The following is a 16,559-nucleotide window of genomic DNA, read 5'->3' on the forward strand; positions in this document are numbered from 1 at the left end:
GTGTGACTGCATGGTTGTTTGTCTCTGTGTTGCCCTGCAACAGACTGGCGACCTGTCCAGGGTGTCCCGACCCCACTAAGGGACAAGCGTGTACAGAAAATGGATGGATGGATTTTACACCAGATAATAAACTCCTGACTATCCAAACAGAATCCTACTTTAAAATTTGTAAAGCTGCAGCTCCTATTTGCTTGTGCTTTTTTACTGAAGGCTGTTTCTCTTCACAATATGGCAGAAACAGACATTTCGCTGCAAATGAGCTAGTGAGTGCTATATCTAACTAGTACTCATTTTAAGGTAGATTCTCAGCCCATCTTTATAGATTCTGAATACCACATCGTTCTGAAAGTCCTAATCCACGCCACCTACCATTAGGTGGCGCACGATTGTGTTGTTTTTACAATAAACACCAGAATAAGTACAAGAGGAGAACGAAAAAGACTAAGTTGCGTCAATATTTCGCTTTCTTCTATTTAATTCCAACTTTCTGTATTTAATGTACCATTTATAAGCTTTGATAGTATTTCTTAGTTTGTCTTTAACACCGATTTTTCCCTGGTTTACCAGCAACAGTAGCCCGACGAAGACTTGTTAGCCCCCGAGCTAACAGAGAAGCTAACTGTTTCCTTAAAGGATAATTGGGACAAAAGGAGACTTTATATTGAACATATTGGACATTTACTGGAGTCTGGTCGGTTTACAGTCTTTCTCGGACGAACAAACACGTCAAGAGTCGGTAAGAGAGCGATATTTGGCGATTTGTTGCATTAAATCCTAGCTAACAGCTTCTTATGCTGCGAGCTGCTGTGACACGTCAGCGTCTCCGCCATATTGGGAGAGGAAAGAGCGGCCTGTAAAGGGTAAAAGTGAATGAGGAAGCTGCGGTTTGAAAAGGATCCAGTACAGTTCGGTGTTTGAACTTAACATAAAATACATACATTTTTCAAACATAAGTGTTTATTCTCATTCTTTTAAGGTTCTTTGACCGTCTCTCTAGGAATACATGTGAAAATAACCTTCTGGAAATGATGGCATATCAACAAAGTATTTAATATGCACTGTTCATGCAAAATAAATAAATAAATTTAAAAAAAATCCGTCAGCATTACCTATGTGTAGTAAATTTATATTTTGTATTTATTAATGTTGTGAACAGCTCTCCACATCACAACCTGGAAAGTTCTGAGATTTTACTTCTGAATGTTAAGGTCTGAATACATTTAAATAAAAAGATGGAGGGTGAGAGATGGATTTGGAAAATTTCTGTCCATATATAACTTATGTTTATCCTTTAGTCCGACCTTCCATTCAGTTGTCCACAGAATATGTATTATTCAACTCCTGGACCAAATAATTGGAGTGGTTACACCAAAAATGGCAGTAAAAGACTTGTAGATAAGAACACACTTAAAAAAGAATGACTATTTATATGTCTGACTTGATATTTATCTTTATTCTTGTAATATTAGTTTCCTCAAGACAAAGAAACAACAGCTTGCTTGCAACCTAAAATGTCCTTTTAGGTTTGGTGGTACAACCCAATCCAGTGTTCTGTTCAGATCCATTCAGGCTTTGCTTGGTGACCTTTCCTGGTGTAGAAATGATGTATGAAAAATGTCCAAATGTTCAAAATTATCTGTTAAAATCAACAGCCTTGATTTATGATGAAATGACTTGAGCTTCCACTAGGGGCAGCATGCATGATGGTACACAAATGGAATATTCAATGAAATTATGTGGAATAACCACATTTTCTTTCCTCACATAAATTCATTTTAACCCTAATTCTCTCTTTTTAACGCAGGCTTTCCACGGCATCATGTCTGTCATCACGTGGGAGGTCGTTGGCGATCACTTTCTCATCAACCAAGCAAGCAACTCCATTCTTGACTGTAACGAAGGCAATGCGGTGGAGGAGAAACTGGAGGAACCAGAAGATCGATTAATTAAAGAAGAAGAGATCGAAATTTGCATCATTCAGGATGAAGAGCGGGTTGATGTGAAGAAGGAAACTCGCACATGTATTCTGACTTCCACTTGTGAGGAAACGTTTCATGGTGAGCCAGAACTCCAGCAGATGTTGGGGAGAAAGGATGAACCAGAACCAGAACAAACTGATAAGGAACCAGTTGAAGGCAGTGCCTTCCAGGAAGACGACCAGCGAGGAGTGAAGCGAGAGACGGACACCTTTATGGTGACACCTTCTTGTGAACCAGAACCAAACAGTGATATCGTACAAGACAGAAACTTTTCTTGTGAAGTTTGTGGTAAATGCTTTACTAAATCTAACTATCTGACTGATCACATAAGAACCCACTCGGGTGAAAAACCCTTTTCATGTCTAACCTGTGGGAAAGGTTTCACACAGAAAACTAACTTGATTGTACACATGAGAACCCACACTGGCGAAAAGCCCCATACCTGTCAATTATGTGGGAAGTCTTTCAGAGCCAGCGGCCATTTGGCCAGCCACATGAGAACTCACACGGGGGAGAAGCCTTTCTCATGTTTGGTCTGTGGGAAAGGCTTCACCCAGCAAAGTAACTTGACTGTTCACATGAGAACTCATTCTGGAGAAAAACCTTACTCCTGTGATGTTTGTGGGAAAGCCTACAGTGACAAAACATACTTAAATGACCACATAAGAAGCCACACAGGTGAGAAGCCTTATTCTTGTAAAGTTTGTGGTAAATCCTTCAGTAACCGGAGTCCTTTGACCAACCACATGAGAACTCACACAGGTGAGAAGCCGTATCACTGCAAAACCTGTGGTAAAGCTTTTAGCGACTGTAGCAATCTGGCTAAGCACATGAGAACCCATACAGGTGAGAAGCCCTACTACTGTAACGTTTGTGGTAAAGCTTCTAGTGACAGCAGTAGCATGGCTAAGCATATGAGAACCCACACGAGTGGGAAGCTTTATACTTAAGTTTTTTGAAGTTCTTCCAGAAATAATAAGCAGATTACATAAAAACTCTGTTTATTCTGTCTGAGCTGTTGAATGGCTCCTAAATCCATCTCCAGGTGCCTATTTGCTGCCGGATGTGGGGTTCATCTTGGACAGGCAACACAGGACAAACAACCATCCAAGCATCCATTATCAAACACACTTATTGCCTGTGAGGTCCTGAGAGTGCTGGTGCCTTTCTCCAGCTGTCAACGGGTGAGAGGCGGGATCACTCTGGACAGGTCGCCTGTCCATCACAACTTTATTTAAATTGATTAATTACATTTTTGGCAACAAAAATAACAATAATCATAATTGAAAAAAAAAATCAAAAATTTTCAGGTTCTAAATTCTTTCAGTTTAATTTTTTTTCAGTTTCAAAAAATGTTTTCAAATCAAAAAAATATTTTGAACAAACTTTATGGCCACAATTTATCTCCATAGATTTCTTTTAAATGTGTGAGGAGTCATTCACTCCCAGAGAGAAATTGCTTCTAGGGATGTTCTAGAAATTACCAAAAGGAGCATTTTATTTCATAACTATGACAAAACCACTTACAGCTTATTCAAAGTGCCTTACTGATGGTGCATTACAAACTCATTAGTGTATCTCTGGTCCTTTTCCCTGCCCAGGTTGTTAAAAATTTAGCCTAACTTGTTAACGTCTTGCCTGGATGATTCTGCATACTGAATAGAAATTACCCCAATTTCTTTTTTTAATCTGGTGGTCATCTTAATTTTCAAAGATCAAAAAAATTCTTGGAACTGACATATCTGATCCATAACACATTTTCTCAAATTTCTGTAATCACATATAATTTCTAAAAAAAAAAAATCCCAACAAATGTTGCTGCAGTGAGAGGAAATTAGATTTCTGGTAGGTTTTGTTGTGAAAATTGGACATATTATGGTTCTTGCAACTGTATATTACATTAGTTTTTTTCTTAGTATATAACAGACATGTTTTATTATTTTTTAATTAAAACATAATTTAAGGCAACATTTTTCCCTTGAAGCCTTTTATAAAGACTGAATTTTATTTGAATTTTGGCATTAGTTCCTTTTATCAAATAATTATTTTGATGTATGGGTCTTTGATTATTATGTGTTATTTGTGTGAAGAACATTGTGTATTTTTATGCATTTGCACTTTTATTATTCATTAGCAGTATTTATATTATCTTTATGGAAGACGCTGTTTGTGTGAAATGTGTATAAATCCACCAAGACTGACTTCTAACTCGTTTGTTTCTGGCACTACACCCCCCTCTAGTGGACAGAGTTAAACCTGTTTGACGATTAAGTAAGACTTTTTAACTGGAAACTGAAAAGTTTCCTGGTGGAATGCCCATCTCCTTGATTAGTTTCCTTTGCTTGAGTATAGATTTATAAATTATTCCTATGCCATAAGAATGTTTTTCTTTTTTAAACACAGGAAACATAATGGAACTGTTATTGCTCCTCTGCAAATTATGCTGAATCTACCAACATCCGTGTGAGAAGCCATTTCCTTGTGAGTTGTGTGGGAAATCTTACATAGCCAGTTGTGATTTGGCTCGTCACATCCGGATTCACCCAGGTGAGAAGCCGTTTTCCTGTGGCTTGTGTAAGAAATCATGCAGAACCAGCAATGACTTGGCTTTTCATGTCGAAACTCACACGGGACAATCTGTGTTCTCATAAAGTGTGTGATAAATCTTTCAGTGTCAGAAACTGTTTGCTCCACTACGAACCCATTTAGGTCAGAAGCTGTTTTCTTGTGACTCATGAAAAGTCCTTTGACTAGAATAGTGATCTGACTTGTCACTTAAGAATTCACATGGGCTAGAAACCATACTCTTGAGAAGAATGTGACTGTTGTCACCCTGCAGATCACCTGGAATAAAGTGGAGGTGAGGCTGTTTTCCTATAGAACAGAAAATATTTTATTTAACAGCCTCACTACAGTGATGCATTTTATGGCAGCTACGTTTGTGTTTAATACATTGTGACTTCTATGGATTTATAAATTGCAAAGCTTTGTTTATTTGTAGTGTTTATGTATCTCTGTTATATGTTGTGTATTTTTACCATTGTGACATTTGTTTTTTTGTTTTTTTTTTCCTTTTTGATGATCATAACTGAATCATTGGCCATCCTTGTGTTATTATCAGATTCTTCTAATAAAAAACTTAATTTATAGACTTCAGTCTTATTAATTCTCACCACCCAATTTTCAGGTCTATAAAGTAACATTTTAGTATTGTTTTATTATGTTATTGTTTTACTGCATTTTTCAGGCACTGGTCACAAATTCAACATTTGTGATGAATTGCTTTGATCACATTTCTATGTAGAAATATTTCAATATTGCAGCCAACCATGTATCTACTGAACATTGGCTTGAAGAGGGTGAATATGAATTCAATCTCTTGTTTGACGTCTCATTTTTAAAAATTGTCATTACTTAGAAATCAGTTTTCACTTTGACAAAGGTATTTTTCTTTATTAATTGAATTAATTAAGCCTAATTTTGTTCCTCATGGTTGATTTGTAAAGTAATAAAATGGGCAAAACATTCAAACGGATAAATACTTTTTATAGGTACTGCATAATACGTGGATGACTTGTATCCATGGACAGAAACTGTTTTGAAAGAGGGGCTAAATCTGTTGAAATGATTTCAGCTCAAACCCTGAATACAGAAATTGAAACCGTTTAAGAAAAAAATAATTACTTTGAATGTGTTGTGTGAGGGATTTAAATTGCGTTTAGTTTGTCTAAAAAATTATGAGGTAGATTGTAATTTTTACGAAAGATCTGTTTACGTCCTGTCGAGTAAGAGGCGGTATTGTACTTACAATTCGGTTGTCAACTACAAAATAAAGCCGAAGAAGAAGAAGAAGAAGAAGGAAAAAAAAAATTAAAAAATAAATAAAACAAGGGAATCGGCGGGTCCGTTCTCTGTATGTAAAGCGTTCTTCTCCTTTTGTCTCATTATGAGTATTAATAGTATTTGCAGTCAATCTTTCGCAGCGATATTTTTTTCTGTTTTAGGAACTCCAACAGCCTGATTGGAGGCTTTTCAGTTAGCCTTCGAGCTAACTGAAAAGCTAACTCTGAGAAGAGACGCAGCAGCTAGTTTCCGGTCAGAGAATAGTGTTTTAATACAGCTTCATAACTGAATGATGTGCTGCAAACATCACTTCTTCTAAATACTGAAACATGGCAGTCCAGCAAAAGAGCTATTTTTCACTAACTGTGAGTAAATGCTTGGCAGGAGCTGCTTTGACTGCTACGTCTTAAAACACGTCAGAACGGCCGCCATATTGAAAGGGGAAACAGCGGTTAGTAAAGATGAACTGCTGCAGTTTTAACTTGATTGCAAGGCTTATGGTAAATAAAACTATATATCGTACTAGTTGGGCATTTCTAGAGTCTACCGCAAGGACACAGGGTTTTATAACTCCAAGATATCAGCACGGATCATAAAATATGATGCATTTATTGTTATAAACAAGTTGAGCAAAAGACAATGCCAATGCATGGTCAAATTAATCAACTGTGCAAAAATATTGGATCAATCATATTCTGATTTTCTTTATTTAAAACTACTATATTTATATAGTTTTTACATGATGAGTCCAGGGCTTCCAATTGAATTTATCCTAAATTATGATTGCTAAGAACTTTCAGTAAGTTTACTTAATATGAACCCAACATTTTTCCAGATGTCTTTGAATATTTATTGAAAAATTAAAACCTCTAATTAAGCTTTTGCCCATTGTTTTCTCAAACGAGGTTTCAACATTGGCATTTCCTGAGTCATTTCCTCTGGTGCACTTTAACATGAATATCGTCATCTGAAAGAGACACATTTGTGTCCTCAGCAAGCAAGAACAAAACCTTGGAAATTGTAATGACTTATTTATATACATGATTAAGAGTTTTGTTCCCATCACTGACCCCTGAAGGACACCACAAGTCATGTTGTAACTTCATGAACTGTTGTCTCCTGCAGAAATAGCAGATTAACCAATTAACTGCCAGCCCAATTCTTAACATTCACAGTAAAGTGAGTAAAGAGAATAAACTAAGGTGAGAGGCCAGACTAGCTGCTCCTCCTCTGCAGAAAGAGAAAATAACAGAAATACAGACAACTTCTCTCCAAAATATATGAACTTAACAAAATAATTCAAACTTCCAGGTAAAACACTATCAAACTTACAAATCTAGTAACACTCAACTAAACTACAAAGTATAAATGAAAAACTGAAAGCTTATGAACAACCAAAAAGTAAACATTTAATATTGTTATTATTTTATTAACTTAAAAAACAACAGAAGTTAAGCTAACTTCCAGTGAGCATATGCTCTGTCGTAGTTTTTACTATTTTATTGGGGCTTTTCTGTACATTGGAGGATTTGGGTCAACAAAGGTGAAGAGGATGATGAAGGAGAAAGTTTTAATTGGCTGAGCAAAAATTGAATTTGTTTGCTGACAAAGTGATGTTTCTAGGTCCTCATCTTATCTGTTGCTTGTGTAAAAGCATTTTGTCCTAATTGTCAATATTAAATTGCTTTGTTCTTCCTTCAGGTCCCAAGCAGCATCATGTCTGTTAACATTTGGGTGGTTTCTGGTGATCAGTTACTCATTCAACCAGTAAGCAACTCCACTCATGACCACAACTTACCAAATGATCTAGAGATGGAAAAGGAACATGAGAAACCAGATCTACTGCAGATTACAGAGATGAAGGATGAACCAGAATATCAACAGATCAAAAAGGAACATGTTGAGTTTGACAACTTTAATAACATGAAATCTGTCGTCAAGCAGGAGGCCGACACCTTTACGGTGTGTGCTGGTTATGATGACACATTCCAGAGCAAACCTGAACTGCTGCAGATGATAGAAGTAAAGGAGGAAACAAAACCAGAACAGATTAAAGAAGAAATGGAGGAACTAGAAACTTTTCAGGTTAAACAGGAAGAGGAGGAACTCTGCAGTCATCAGGATGAAGATCAACTTTTAGTGAATCAAGAGGCCATTAGAGAGAATCTTATTTATGATAAAAAAGATCTCAGCGAACCAAACTCAGACCAGATCCACTCTTCAAACTCCCCTGAAGCTGAAGACTAAACCCAGAGAGGAATGTCTTTATCTCCAACATCAGAGGGAGAAGAAGAGCTGAGCACTGAGAAAGAACATCAGAAGGTGCCTTCTTGTGAAATATGTGGAAAACGTTTCATTCAGCAGAGGTACTTGGCTGATCACATAATTATTCACACGGGTGCAAAACCGTTCCGGTGTGGGACTTGTGGAAAGTGGTTCACCAGGAAAACTACCATGAATTTTCACATGAGAATCCACACCGGTGAGAAGCCGTATACCTGTGAAGTCTGCAGTAAGTCGTTCAGCTACAGCAGTGGTTTGGTTCGTCACCTGAGAATCCACACGGGTGAGAGGCCGTTTTTGTGTCAGACCTGTGGAAAAAGCTTCGCCGATGGAGGTAGCCTAAGCACTCACATCAAAGTTCATCTGGTAGAGAAACCATTTCCATGTAGATCTTGTGATAAATCTTTCAGAAACAGCCGAGATCTGGTTCGTCACTCCACACTCCACACAGGCGAGAAACCGTTCTCGTGTGGATTGTGCGGAAAGAGCTACCCAAGTAGAGGCAGCCTGAAAACACACTCCAAAGTCCACATGCATCAGAAGCCATTTGTGTGTGAGCTGTGTGCTAAAACTTTCACAAACAGGACTAACTTGGTCCGCCACAGGAGGACTCACACAGGCGAGAAACCGTTTTCCTGTACAGCATGTGGTAAATTTTTTAGTGACAAGAGCACTCTAATTAGACATGTGAGAAGTCACACAGGCGAGAAGCCATTTTCCTGTAATTTTTGTGAAGTGTCTTTTACGGACAACAGTCAACTGACCCGTCACCTGAGGACCCACACAGGAGAGAAACCATTCTCATGCGTGACCTGTGGGAAGAAGTTCTCCAAACCGTACAGTCTGACTATGCACATCCAGACTCATACAGGCGAAAAGCCGTTCTCCTGTCAACAGTGCGGTAAATTATTCACTGCCAGATGTAAGCTGACTGCACATATATGTAGAAATAAACCTTAGAAAGGTGTTAAAGTTTGTAGAACATTATTTATTTGATCTGAAGAGGGAACGTGACCCATAACTATTATAATTTATCTACTCTGTTTTTTCTTTTACATGTATGCACGTCATTTCACACCCGTATGCTTAAACCACAGCAGAAACATATTTTGTTGTCCTCATGGATTTTAATGAATTGTGGAGATAAATTGTAAAAATGCTCAAATTCATCCCTCTATTGTTGGTACGCTTAAATATGGGTCCATTCACTTCATTATTTGATAGAATATGGTTTTTAAAAATGTGTTTATCTCATGTCCAGTAGGAGGCGGTATTGCACCTGAAATCTGGTCAGATTAGAAGATTGTTGGGGAAAAAGGAAAGGAATTTAAATATTGGATAGCTGCAGTATTTAAAGTTCATGATACAGAATTTAGTCCAACATTACTGAGGCCTTTAAAAACTTACGTTGATGTTGATGTACATAAACCATTATTAGTTTTTAAGAAGAGGGAAAAAAAGACAAATATTAGCCAATAGTTTTGTAGTCACTGGAAATCAGTGATTATATGCAGATTTATACTCATGGATCAAAGCACAGAAGTGAGTGATTTCAGAATTACATTTAAGATTTTTTTAAAAACAACATTAAATCGTTTTAAGTACATGTGCAGAATAATTCTTTACAATATTTTTGGATTTAGAATAGAATATGAAAAGTAATGATTTGCAGTGATTCACAGGCAGCATTTGTGAAGATTCAAACAGGAAGTACAAATAATTATTTTAAGCTTGACGATTTAGAAAGTAAATATTGGTATGCAGATAAATTTATCTAAATCTGAGGATAAATGCATAGTTTGGAGGGAAGTAAGAAGTTATGGGAAAAGCAGTGGAAAAACAAGGTAAAAGGGAGACATGCAAATAGAGTGGAAAAAAGTATTGATGTTATAAAAAATTGAGAGATGAGAGATAAGTCGAATAACTTTTTATCGGTATTTTTTGAAAGGTATGGGAAACAAATTTATAATTAATAAATAAACTATATATTTTTATTAGTTGTAGGAAGAATGTGAATCAAAGCATAACCTTGGAGATTAGTAGGGAAGTGAGGTCTGAAATTGTGGTTGCTCGATTAAATCAAATTGATAAGAAACACTGGATTTACAGACAGTGACAAGAAAATGATGTTTACATGTATGGTCCAAGAGATGGCAGTAGTGCAACTATTTGAATGCAAACTGCCGGTCACAACCAAAAAAAGAAGAAATATCAAGGTTGGTTTCGTCCTGCTCTTCGATTAAACCGTTTTTTCACATCTTGTCTCATTGTGATAGTAATTGCGTCGACCTGACGACTGATGTTCGTCTGTTTTAGCAGCTCCAAGACTCTGTGAGAGACCAGTTAGCTGCCGAGCTATCTGAGAAGCTAACTCTAAGGAGAAGAAGCAGCTATTTTCTATTTAAGACAAAAGCACAAAAACGCTTCCCAAGGTGATTGTTGGTCATGTGTGGACGTTGTGCGGCTACCCGCTCTTCTTTTGAGGAATAAAAACAGGACTATCCGGTAAGAGAAACATCTTATGACGAATAACAAACGCTTGATAGCTGCTACTTTGACTGCTAGGTGCACGTCAGAACGGACGCCATATTGGGAGGGGAAATGGTATCGATTAATTAGGAGAGGCAGATGGCTATTTCAGACACCTTTACCAAACCAGGAAGTGAACGATTCGCGTTGAACTTAAAGAAACACAAATCATTGGAAAATATGATCTGATTCCATAAGACATTTATTAAGTGGTTAAATTAATCTAGAAATAAACTTTTTAGTGCTCGAATGTTGGTTGTGGCTTCTGCAAAATGTGAATTACGCAGAACTTTTCATGATTCAAAATATTGTGATATGTTGAAGAAAGGCCAAAATGCTCAAGCTGCTGTTTTTAAGCACGTCTCATAAATATCCTGGGCACTTTACTGTTTGTTTCCATATGATCATTATGTTAATAGGGAGACAGTTTCTTTCTTCTGAATTTGTCAGACTCTTTTTTTCTGCTTTGGTCTTTCCAGATAATCATGTGACAAGTTGAAATTCTTTAAGACAGGAGCAACATGAATATGTTAAAGAATGTACCTAGAATATAATATAGATGCATTTTGTCAATCTTTCAGGTCTCCAACAGCATCATGTCTGATCAGTTCCTAATCCAACCACAAAGAAACACCATTCATGACCACAACTTGCCAAATGATCTGGAGACAAAAGAGGCACCAGATCCACTGCAGATTGCAGAGATTAAGGAGGAACCAGAATATCAACCGATCAAAAAAGAACAAGTTGAGCTCAACATCCCCCATGACAAGAAATCTGTAGTGAAGCAGGAAGCTGACACCTTTATTGTGGCTGCTGGTTGGGATGAAATATGCCAGAGCACACCTGAACTGCAGAAAATGACGGAGACAAAGGAGGAACCTGAACCTGAACAGATTAAAGAGGAACTGCAGGAACCAGAACAGATTAAAGAAGAACTTCAGGAACCAGAACAGATTAAAGATGAACTGAAGGAACCAGAACAGATTAAAGAAGAACTTCAGGAACCAGAACAGATTAAAGAGGAACTTCAAGAACCAGAACAGATTAAAGAGGAACTGAAGGAACCAGAACAGATTAAAGAAGAACTGAAGGAACCAGAACAGATTAAAGAAGAACTGCAGGAACTCTACATTAATCAGGAGGAAGATCAACTTGTAGTGAATCAGGATTCCTTCAGTGGAACTCCTCTGTATGAGAACGAAGCTGAAGACCAACATAAGGACAGATGCAATTATGGCGCCAAGGTATTGGATGGAAATCAAGAGCTGATGATGAATCAGAGCGACAGTGTTGACTGTTCTAAACTCAAAAAGCTCCAGAAAAAAACTCGTTCTTGTAGAATTTGTGGGAAACATTTCATCAGGAAAACTTCCCTGAATTTTCACATGAGAATCCACAGCGACGAGAAGCCGCATAGCTGTGAAGTCTGCAGTAAGTCTTTCTTCCATAGCAGCCATTTGGTTCGTCACATGAGGATCCATACAGGCGAGAGACCGTTCTCATGCAAGATCTGTGGAAAAAGCTACATCGATAGAAGTAGCTTAAACGCACACATCAGAACTTACCTGGGAGAGACTTGTGGATTGTACGATAAATCTTCCACCAAGAATCAAGATCTGGTTTGTCACGTTAGACACCACAAAGCCAGGAAGCTGTTCTCGTGTCCCATCTGCGGAAAAAACTACACAACCAGAAGCAGCCTAAAAACACACAGCCTAGTCCACGGAGGCCAGAAGCCGTTCTCGTGTGGACTGTGTGATAAATCTTTTGCAAACAAAGGAGATATGGTTATTCACATCAGAGTCCATACAGGTGAGCGGCCGTTCCCTTGTGGATCATGCAATAAATTTTTTATAAGCAATAGAGATCTGGTTCGTCATGTCAAACTGCACAAAGCTGAGAGACCATTCCTGTGTACCACCTGTGGAAAATCCTACACGGACAATCGCAACCTTAAATCACACAGCAGAGTTCACCTGCAGGAGAAGCCATATCCCTGTGACCTGTGTGCCAAATCATTCGTAAACAGGACCGACTTAGTCCGCCACAGGAGGACTCACACAGGCGAAAAACCATTTTCGTGTGAATTATGTGGGAAATTATTTACTAACAAATACACTATGTTAAAACATGCAACAACTCACACAGACAAGAAGCCTGAGGCGCTGTTTCCTTTTAATATTTCTGACAGCGTTCAGCTGGACGATCACCTGAAGAGCCACACAGGTGAGCAGGTCTTCTCATGCGTCACCTGTGGAGAGAAGTTCTCCAAACCGTACAGTCTGACTATGCACATCCGGACTCATACTGGTGAAAAGTCGTACTCCTGTGAACTGTGTGGTAAATTATTCACAGCCAGATATAAACTGACTGCACATGTATGTGAAAATAAACCTTAGAAAGATGTTAAATTTGTTAAACATAATTTATTTGACCCACAGATGGAATCCAACCCATAACTATATTAACTCTTCATATTACCTATTTTATCATTTTACAAGACATTTCATACCATTGCGTTTAAAACAGGACAAGTCAGGTTTTTTGTCAATTGTGCAGAACCAATGGAATTAAAATGCTCCAATCCAATCATCCATTATTGATATGCATGAACATGGGTCCATTCAGCTCAAACATCCCCTTTTTGTGTTCTGCCTCAAGGCTCAATTATGGGATCAGAGATTTAGGAGCCATTTATCTGGGATAAATTTGTTCTCCAGTGTGCATAGGAAGTATGTGAATGATATACTTCCTATTCACTTCCTATAAGAAATTATGTGATAGAATGGGAAAAGGTGACGTTGCGTGTATGTTTGTTTTTTATATTATGTATATGATCCAACAGATGGCAGTAGCGCAAATTTGGATGCAAGCTGCCGCTTCAAACTAAGGAAGTAGTAATCCAACTTCCGGTTAGCAACCGCAAGAACCAAAAATCAACTCTAGTTTCGTTCTGCTCTTCATTTAAAACTTTCGTCACACCTTGTCTCATTGTCTCTGATGATATTTGAAGTCTACCATTAATACCGATGTGTGTCTATTTTAACAGCTCTAACACCCTGAAAGACACCAGTTAGCCTCAGAGCTAACTGGTCGGAGTTAGCCCGGGGGCTAGCTGGCTTTCCCCTTAAAATTAAGTAAGCAAAAAAAGATCCACACGAAGATTTTTGGACAGTTACATTGGACTCTGTGGACTTCAGCTCTTCTTCCAGCGAATAAAAGTAAGACTATACGGTAAGAGAAGAACTGAGACAACACTTACACTAGCTATACTGACTGCTAGGCGCTAGAACACGTAAGCGCGTCCGCCATATTTGGAGGGTAAACAGCGGCCAGTTATGAGAGAGGGGGTACTATGATTTTAGTCCAATTCGTAATACTACAGTCTACTGGATTCACAGGTTATTCAGAGTGGATATTTTTGGAAATAAAAGTAAAGGAAGAAAGGAGAAAAAGTTTGGGAACCACTGTCTTATTCATTTAGTTAAAAAATTTAACTGAAGCAAGTCTTATGTTCATTTTGTCAAAGTCTTTGACATTAAATTGTTTCATTTGTTCTGCCTCTAGATCTCAAGAAGCATCATGTCTGTAAATATTTGGGAGGTTGGTGGTGATCAGTTTATTAAACCAGAAAGTAACTCCATTTATGATCACAACTTACCAAACAATAGAGAGATGAAAGAGGAACTCAAGGAACCAGATCTACAGCAGATTAAAGAGGATCCAGAATATCAGCTGATCAAAGGAGAACAAGTTGAGTTTGATGTCTGTCAAGATGTGAAACTGGAGGCCAACACCTTTATGGTGGCTACTGCTTATGATAAAATATTCCAGACTAAGCCAGAGCTGCAGCAGATGACAGATATTAAAGAAGAACCAGAATCTGAACAAATTAAAGAGGAACTGCAGGAACATGAATCTGTGCAGATTAAAAAAGAACAGGAAGAAGTCTACATTAATCAGGATGAAGATCAGCTTGCAGTGAAGCAGGATTCCTCCAGAAAACCTCCTCTCTATGAGGAAACAGACCAAAGTGAATCAGACCCAAACCTAAACCAGATCCACTCTTCAAACTCCCCTGAAGCTGAAAACCAGGACAGATGCAATGATGACCACCAGGTACTGGATGGAAATCCACAGCAGACAATGAATCAGAGTGACGATGTTGACCGTTCTAAAGTGAAAAAGCTAAATAAAAACACGCATTCTTGCAAAATATGTGGAAATTGTTTCACAAAGAAAAGTACCTTAAAGGTTCACATGAGAATCCACACTGGTGAGAAGCCACATTTCTGTAAAGTCTGCTGCACGTCTTTCAGATGCACCAGTCATTTGGTTCGTCACATGGGAACCCATACAGGCGAGAGACCGTTCTCATGCATGGCCTGTGGAAAAAGCTACATTGATAGAGGTAGTTTAAATGCACACATGAAAGATCATCTGGAAAATAAACCTTTCACTTGTAGTGTGTGTGATAAATCTTTTGTCAGGATGCAATATCTGACTTGCCACCTCAGAGTCCACACAGAGGAGAAGCCGTTCTCGTGTGAATCCTGTGACAAATCCTTCAGACACAGTCGATCTCTGGCTCGTCACGCCACACGTCACATAGACGAGAAGCCGTTTCCGTGTCCCACCTGCGGAAAATGCTTTCCTCACTTACGCAGCCTTGCGTCACACAGCAGAGTTCACCTGAGTGACAAGCTGTGACCTGTGTGCTAAATCATTCCTAAACAGAAAGGACTTGGAGCGCCACAAGTGGTCTCACGCAGGAGAGAAACATTTTTAGTGTCAAGCATGTGGTAAATTATTTAGTGGCAGGAACACTATGGTAAAGCACATGGCAAATCAAACGAAAAGAAGCCTGAGAATCAGTTTCCTTTAATGTTTGTGATGCATCTTTTATCGTTCAGCTGGACGATCACCTGAGGAGCCACACAGATGAGCAGGTCTTCTCATGCGTCACCTGTGGAGAGAAGTTCTCCAAACCGTACAGTCTGACTATGCACATCCGGACTCACACAGGAGAAAAGTCGTATTTCTGTGAACTGTGTGGTAAATTATTCACTGCCAGATATAAACTGACTGCACATGTATGTGAATATAAACCTTAGGAAGTTTGCAAAACATCATTTATTTGACCCACAGTGGGAATGTGACCCATAGCTAGGTAAAGTATGGTTTACCTACTTAAACATTTAAAAATGTGTTTAAATCAGGGCAATTCAGTTTTTGTTGCACTTTTAGATTTTCATGGTAATAAATTGCAATAAAATGATCATTTGCTGTTCATGCCCATGAATATTGACTCATTCAGGTCAAAAATAAAACGTCTTAATTTATGGAGTCCCTCAAGGTTCAGTTTTGAGACTCTTTGTTTGCCTTGCATATTCAAAATCAGCAAATATCAAGTTGTTGCTCAGTATAAATTCTGAATATAGATATTGCATTGCCTTAAATATGTTAAACAAGTGGATGTCCTTAACACTTAAATTTTTAAGGAAATTAAATTACGCTAAAAGGAAATGATCATTTTGATATTAAGTGTTTCAGGCTGTTGATCCTCTTATTGTAAGAAAATTTACATTTTCTGATTTTTATCTTTCTTTGCTGCTGTACAGCTCAGGACATTCTGGTAAATTAGATTTTAATCTCAAAGGTTTTTTCTTCCTGGTTACGTAAAGGTTCTAACCTGAAAACACAGAAAGATATACCTGCATATACTTGAAGTTTTATTTTAGGTCTACTGCTTTGTATTAATATAACTAAAGGAAGAAAAAAATGGTGAGTTGACCTGAAAATGGCTCAGCGGGAAGAAAATTACATTAGAACAACAATGCTTATGAACGAAAAAGTCTCTGTTTTAAATCAACTACATTTTTGGTTCAAGTATGATCTTCATTCAGGGGAGTTAATGGAATA

General features: G+C 38.0%; 4 protein-coding genes across 8 annotated transcripts; all 4 read left to right on the forward strand.

The window, feature by feature from the left end:
• The first annotated feature begins 394 nt into the window (after positions 1–394).
• LOC103149996 (uncharacterized) lies at positions 395–8,096 on the forward strand. Of its 5 annotated transcripts, XR_001664381.1 has the most exons (4): positions 396–445; positions 568–736; positions 1,805–3,163; positions 4,383–5,128. XR_001664381.1 is itself a non-coding variant. In XM_007569414.2 (3 exons), the coding sequence occupies exons 2-3, from the start codon at positions 1,820–1,822 to the stop codon at positions 3,129–3,131; spliced, it is 555 nt and encodes a 184-aa protein (XP_007569476.1). In that variant the 5' UTR covers positions 395–736; positions 1,805–1,819; the 3' UTR covers positions 3,132–3,211. The 5 variants fall into 5 exon arrangements, 4 of the variants coding, with proteins under 4 accessions (XP_007569476.1, XP_016535877.1, XP_007569471.1 ...); XM_007569414.2 differs by lacking the exon at positions 4,383–5,128 and having other exon boundaries at positions 395–736; positions 1,805–2,267; positions 3,025–3,211; XM_016680391.1 differs by lacking the exons at positions 396–445; positions 568–736 and adding an exon at positions 7,524–8,096 and having other exon boundaries at positions 2,209–2,267; positions 4,383–4,526.
• Positions 8,074–9,077, forward strand: LOC103149994 (gastrula zinc finger protein XlCGF8.2DB-like). Its single transcript, XM_007569406.2, has one exon. The coding sequence runs from the start codon at positions 8,082–8,084 to the stop codon at positions 9,063–9,065; it is 984 nt and encodes a 327-aa protein (XP_007569468.1). The 5' UTR covers positions 8,074–8,081; the 3' UTR covers positions 9,066–9,077.
• A 97-nt stretch (positions 9,078–9,174) lies between these two features.
• Positions 9,175–13,226, forward strand: LOC107838317 (gastrula zinc finger protein XlCGF57.1-like). Its single transcript, XM_016680358.1, has 2 exons — positions 9,175–10,610; positions 11,216–13,226. The coding sequence occupies exon 2, from the start codon at positions 11,231–11,233 to the stop codon at positions 13,034–13,036; it is 1,806 nt and encodes a 601-aa protein (XP_016535844.1). The 5' UTR covers positions 9,175–10,610; positions 11,216–11,230; the 3' UTR covers positions 13,037–13,226.
• Positions 13,227–13,422: 196 nt separating this feature from the next.
• LOC103150029 (zinc finger protein 37-like) lies at positions 13,423–15,494 on the forward strand. The gene is made up of 3 exons (XM_016680325.1): positions 13,423–13,432; positions 13,776–13,858; positions 14,205–15,494. The coding sequence occupies exons 1-3, from the start codon at positions 13,423–13,425 to the stop codon at positions 15,345–15,347; spliced, it is 1,236 nt and encodes a 411-aa protein (XP_016535811.1). The 3' UTR covers positions 15,348–15,494.
• The last annotated feature ends 1,065 nt before the right edge of the window (positions 15,495–16,559 follow it).

Source organism: Poecilia formosa, unplaced genomic scaffold (assembly GCF_000485575.1).
Source record: "Poecilia formosa unplaced genomic scaffold, Poecilia_formosa-5.1.2 Scaffold240, whole genome shotgun sequence".
In the NCBI taxonomy this organism is placed as follows: Eukaryota; Metazoa; Chordata; class Actinopteri; order Cyprinodontiformes; family Poeciliidae; genus Poecilia; species Poecilia formosa.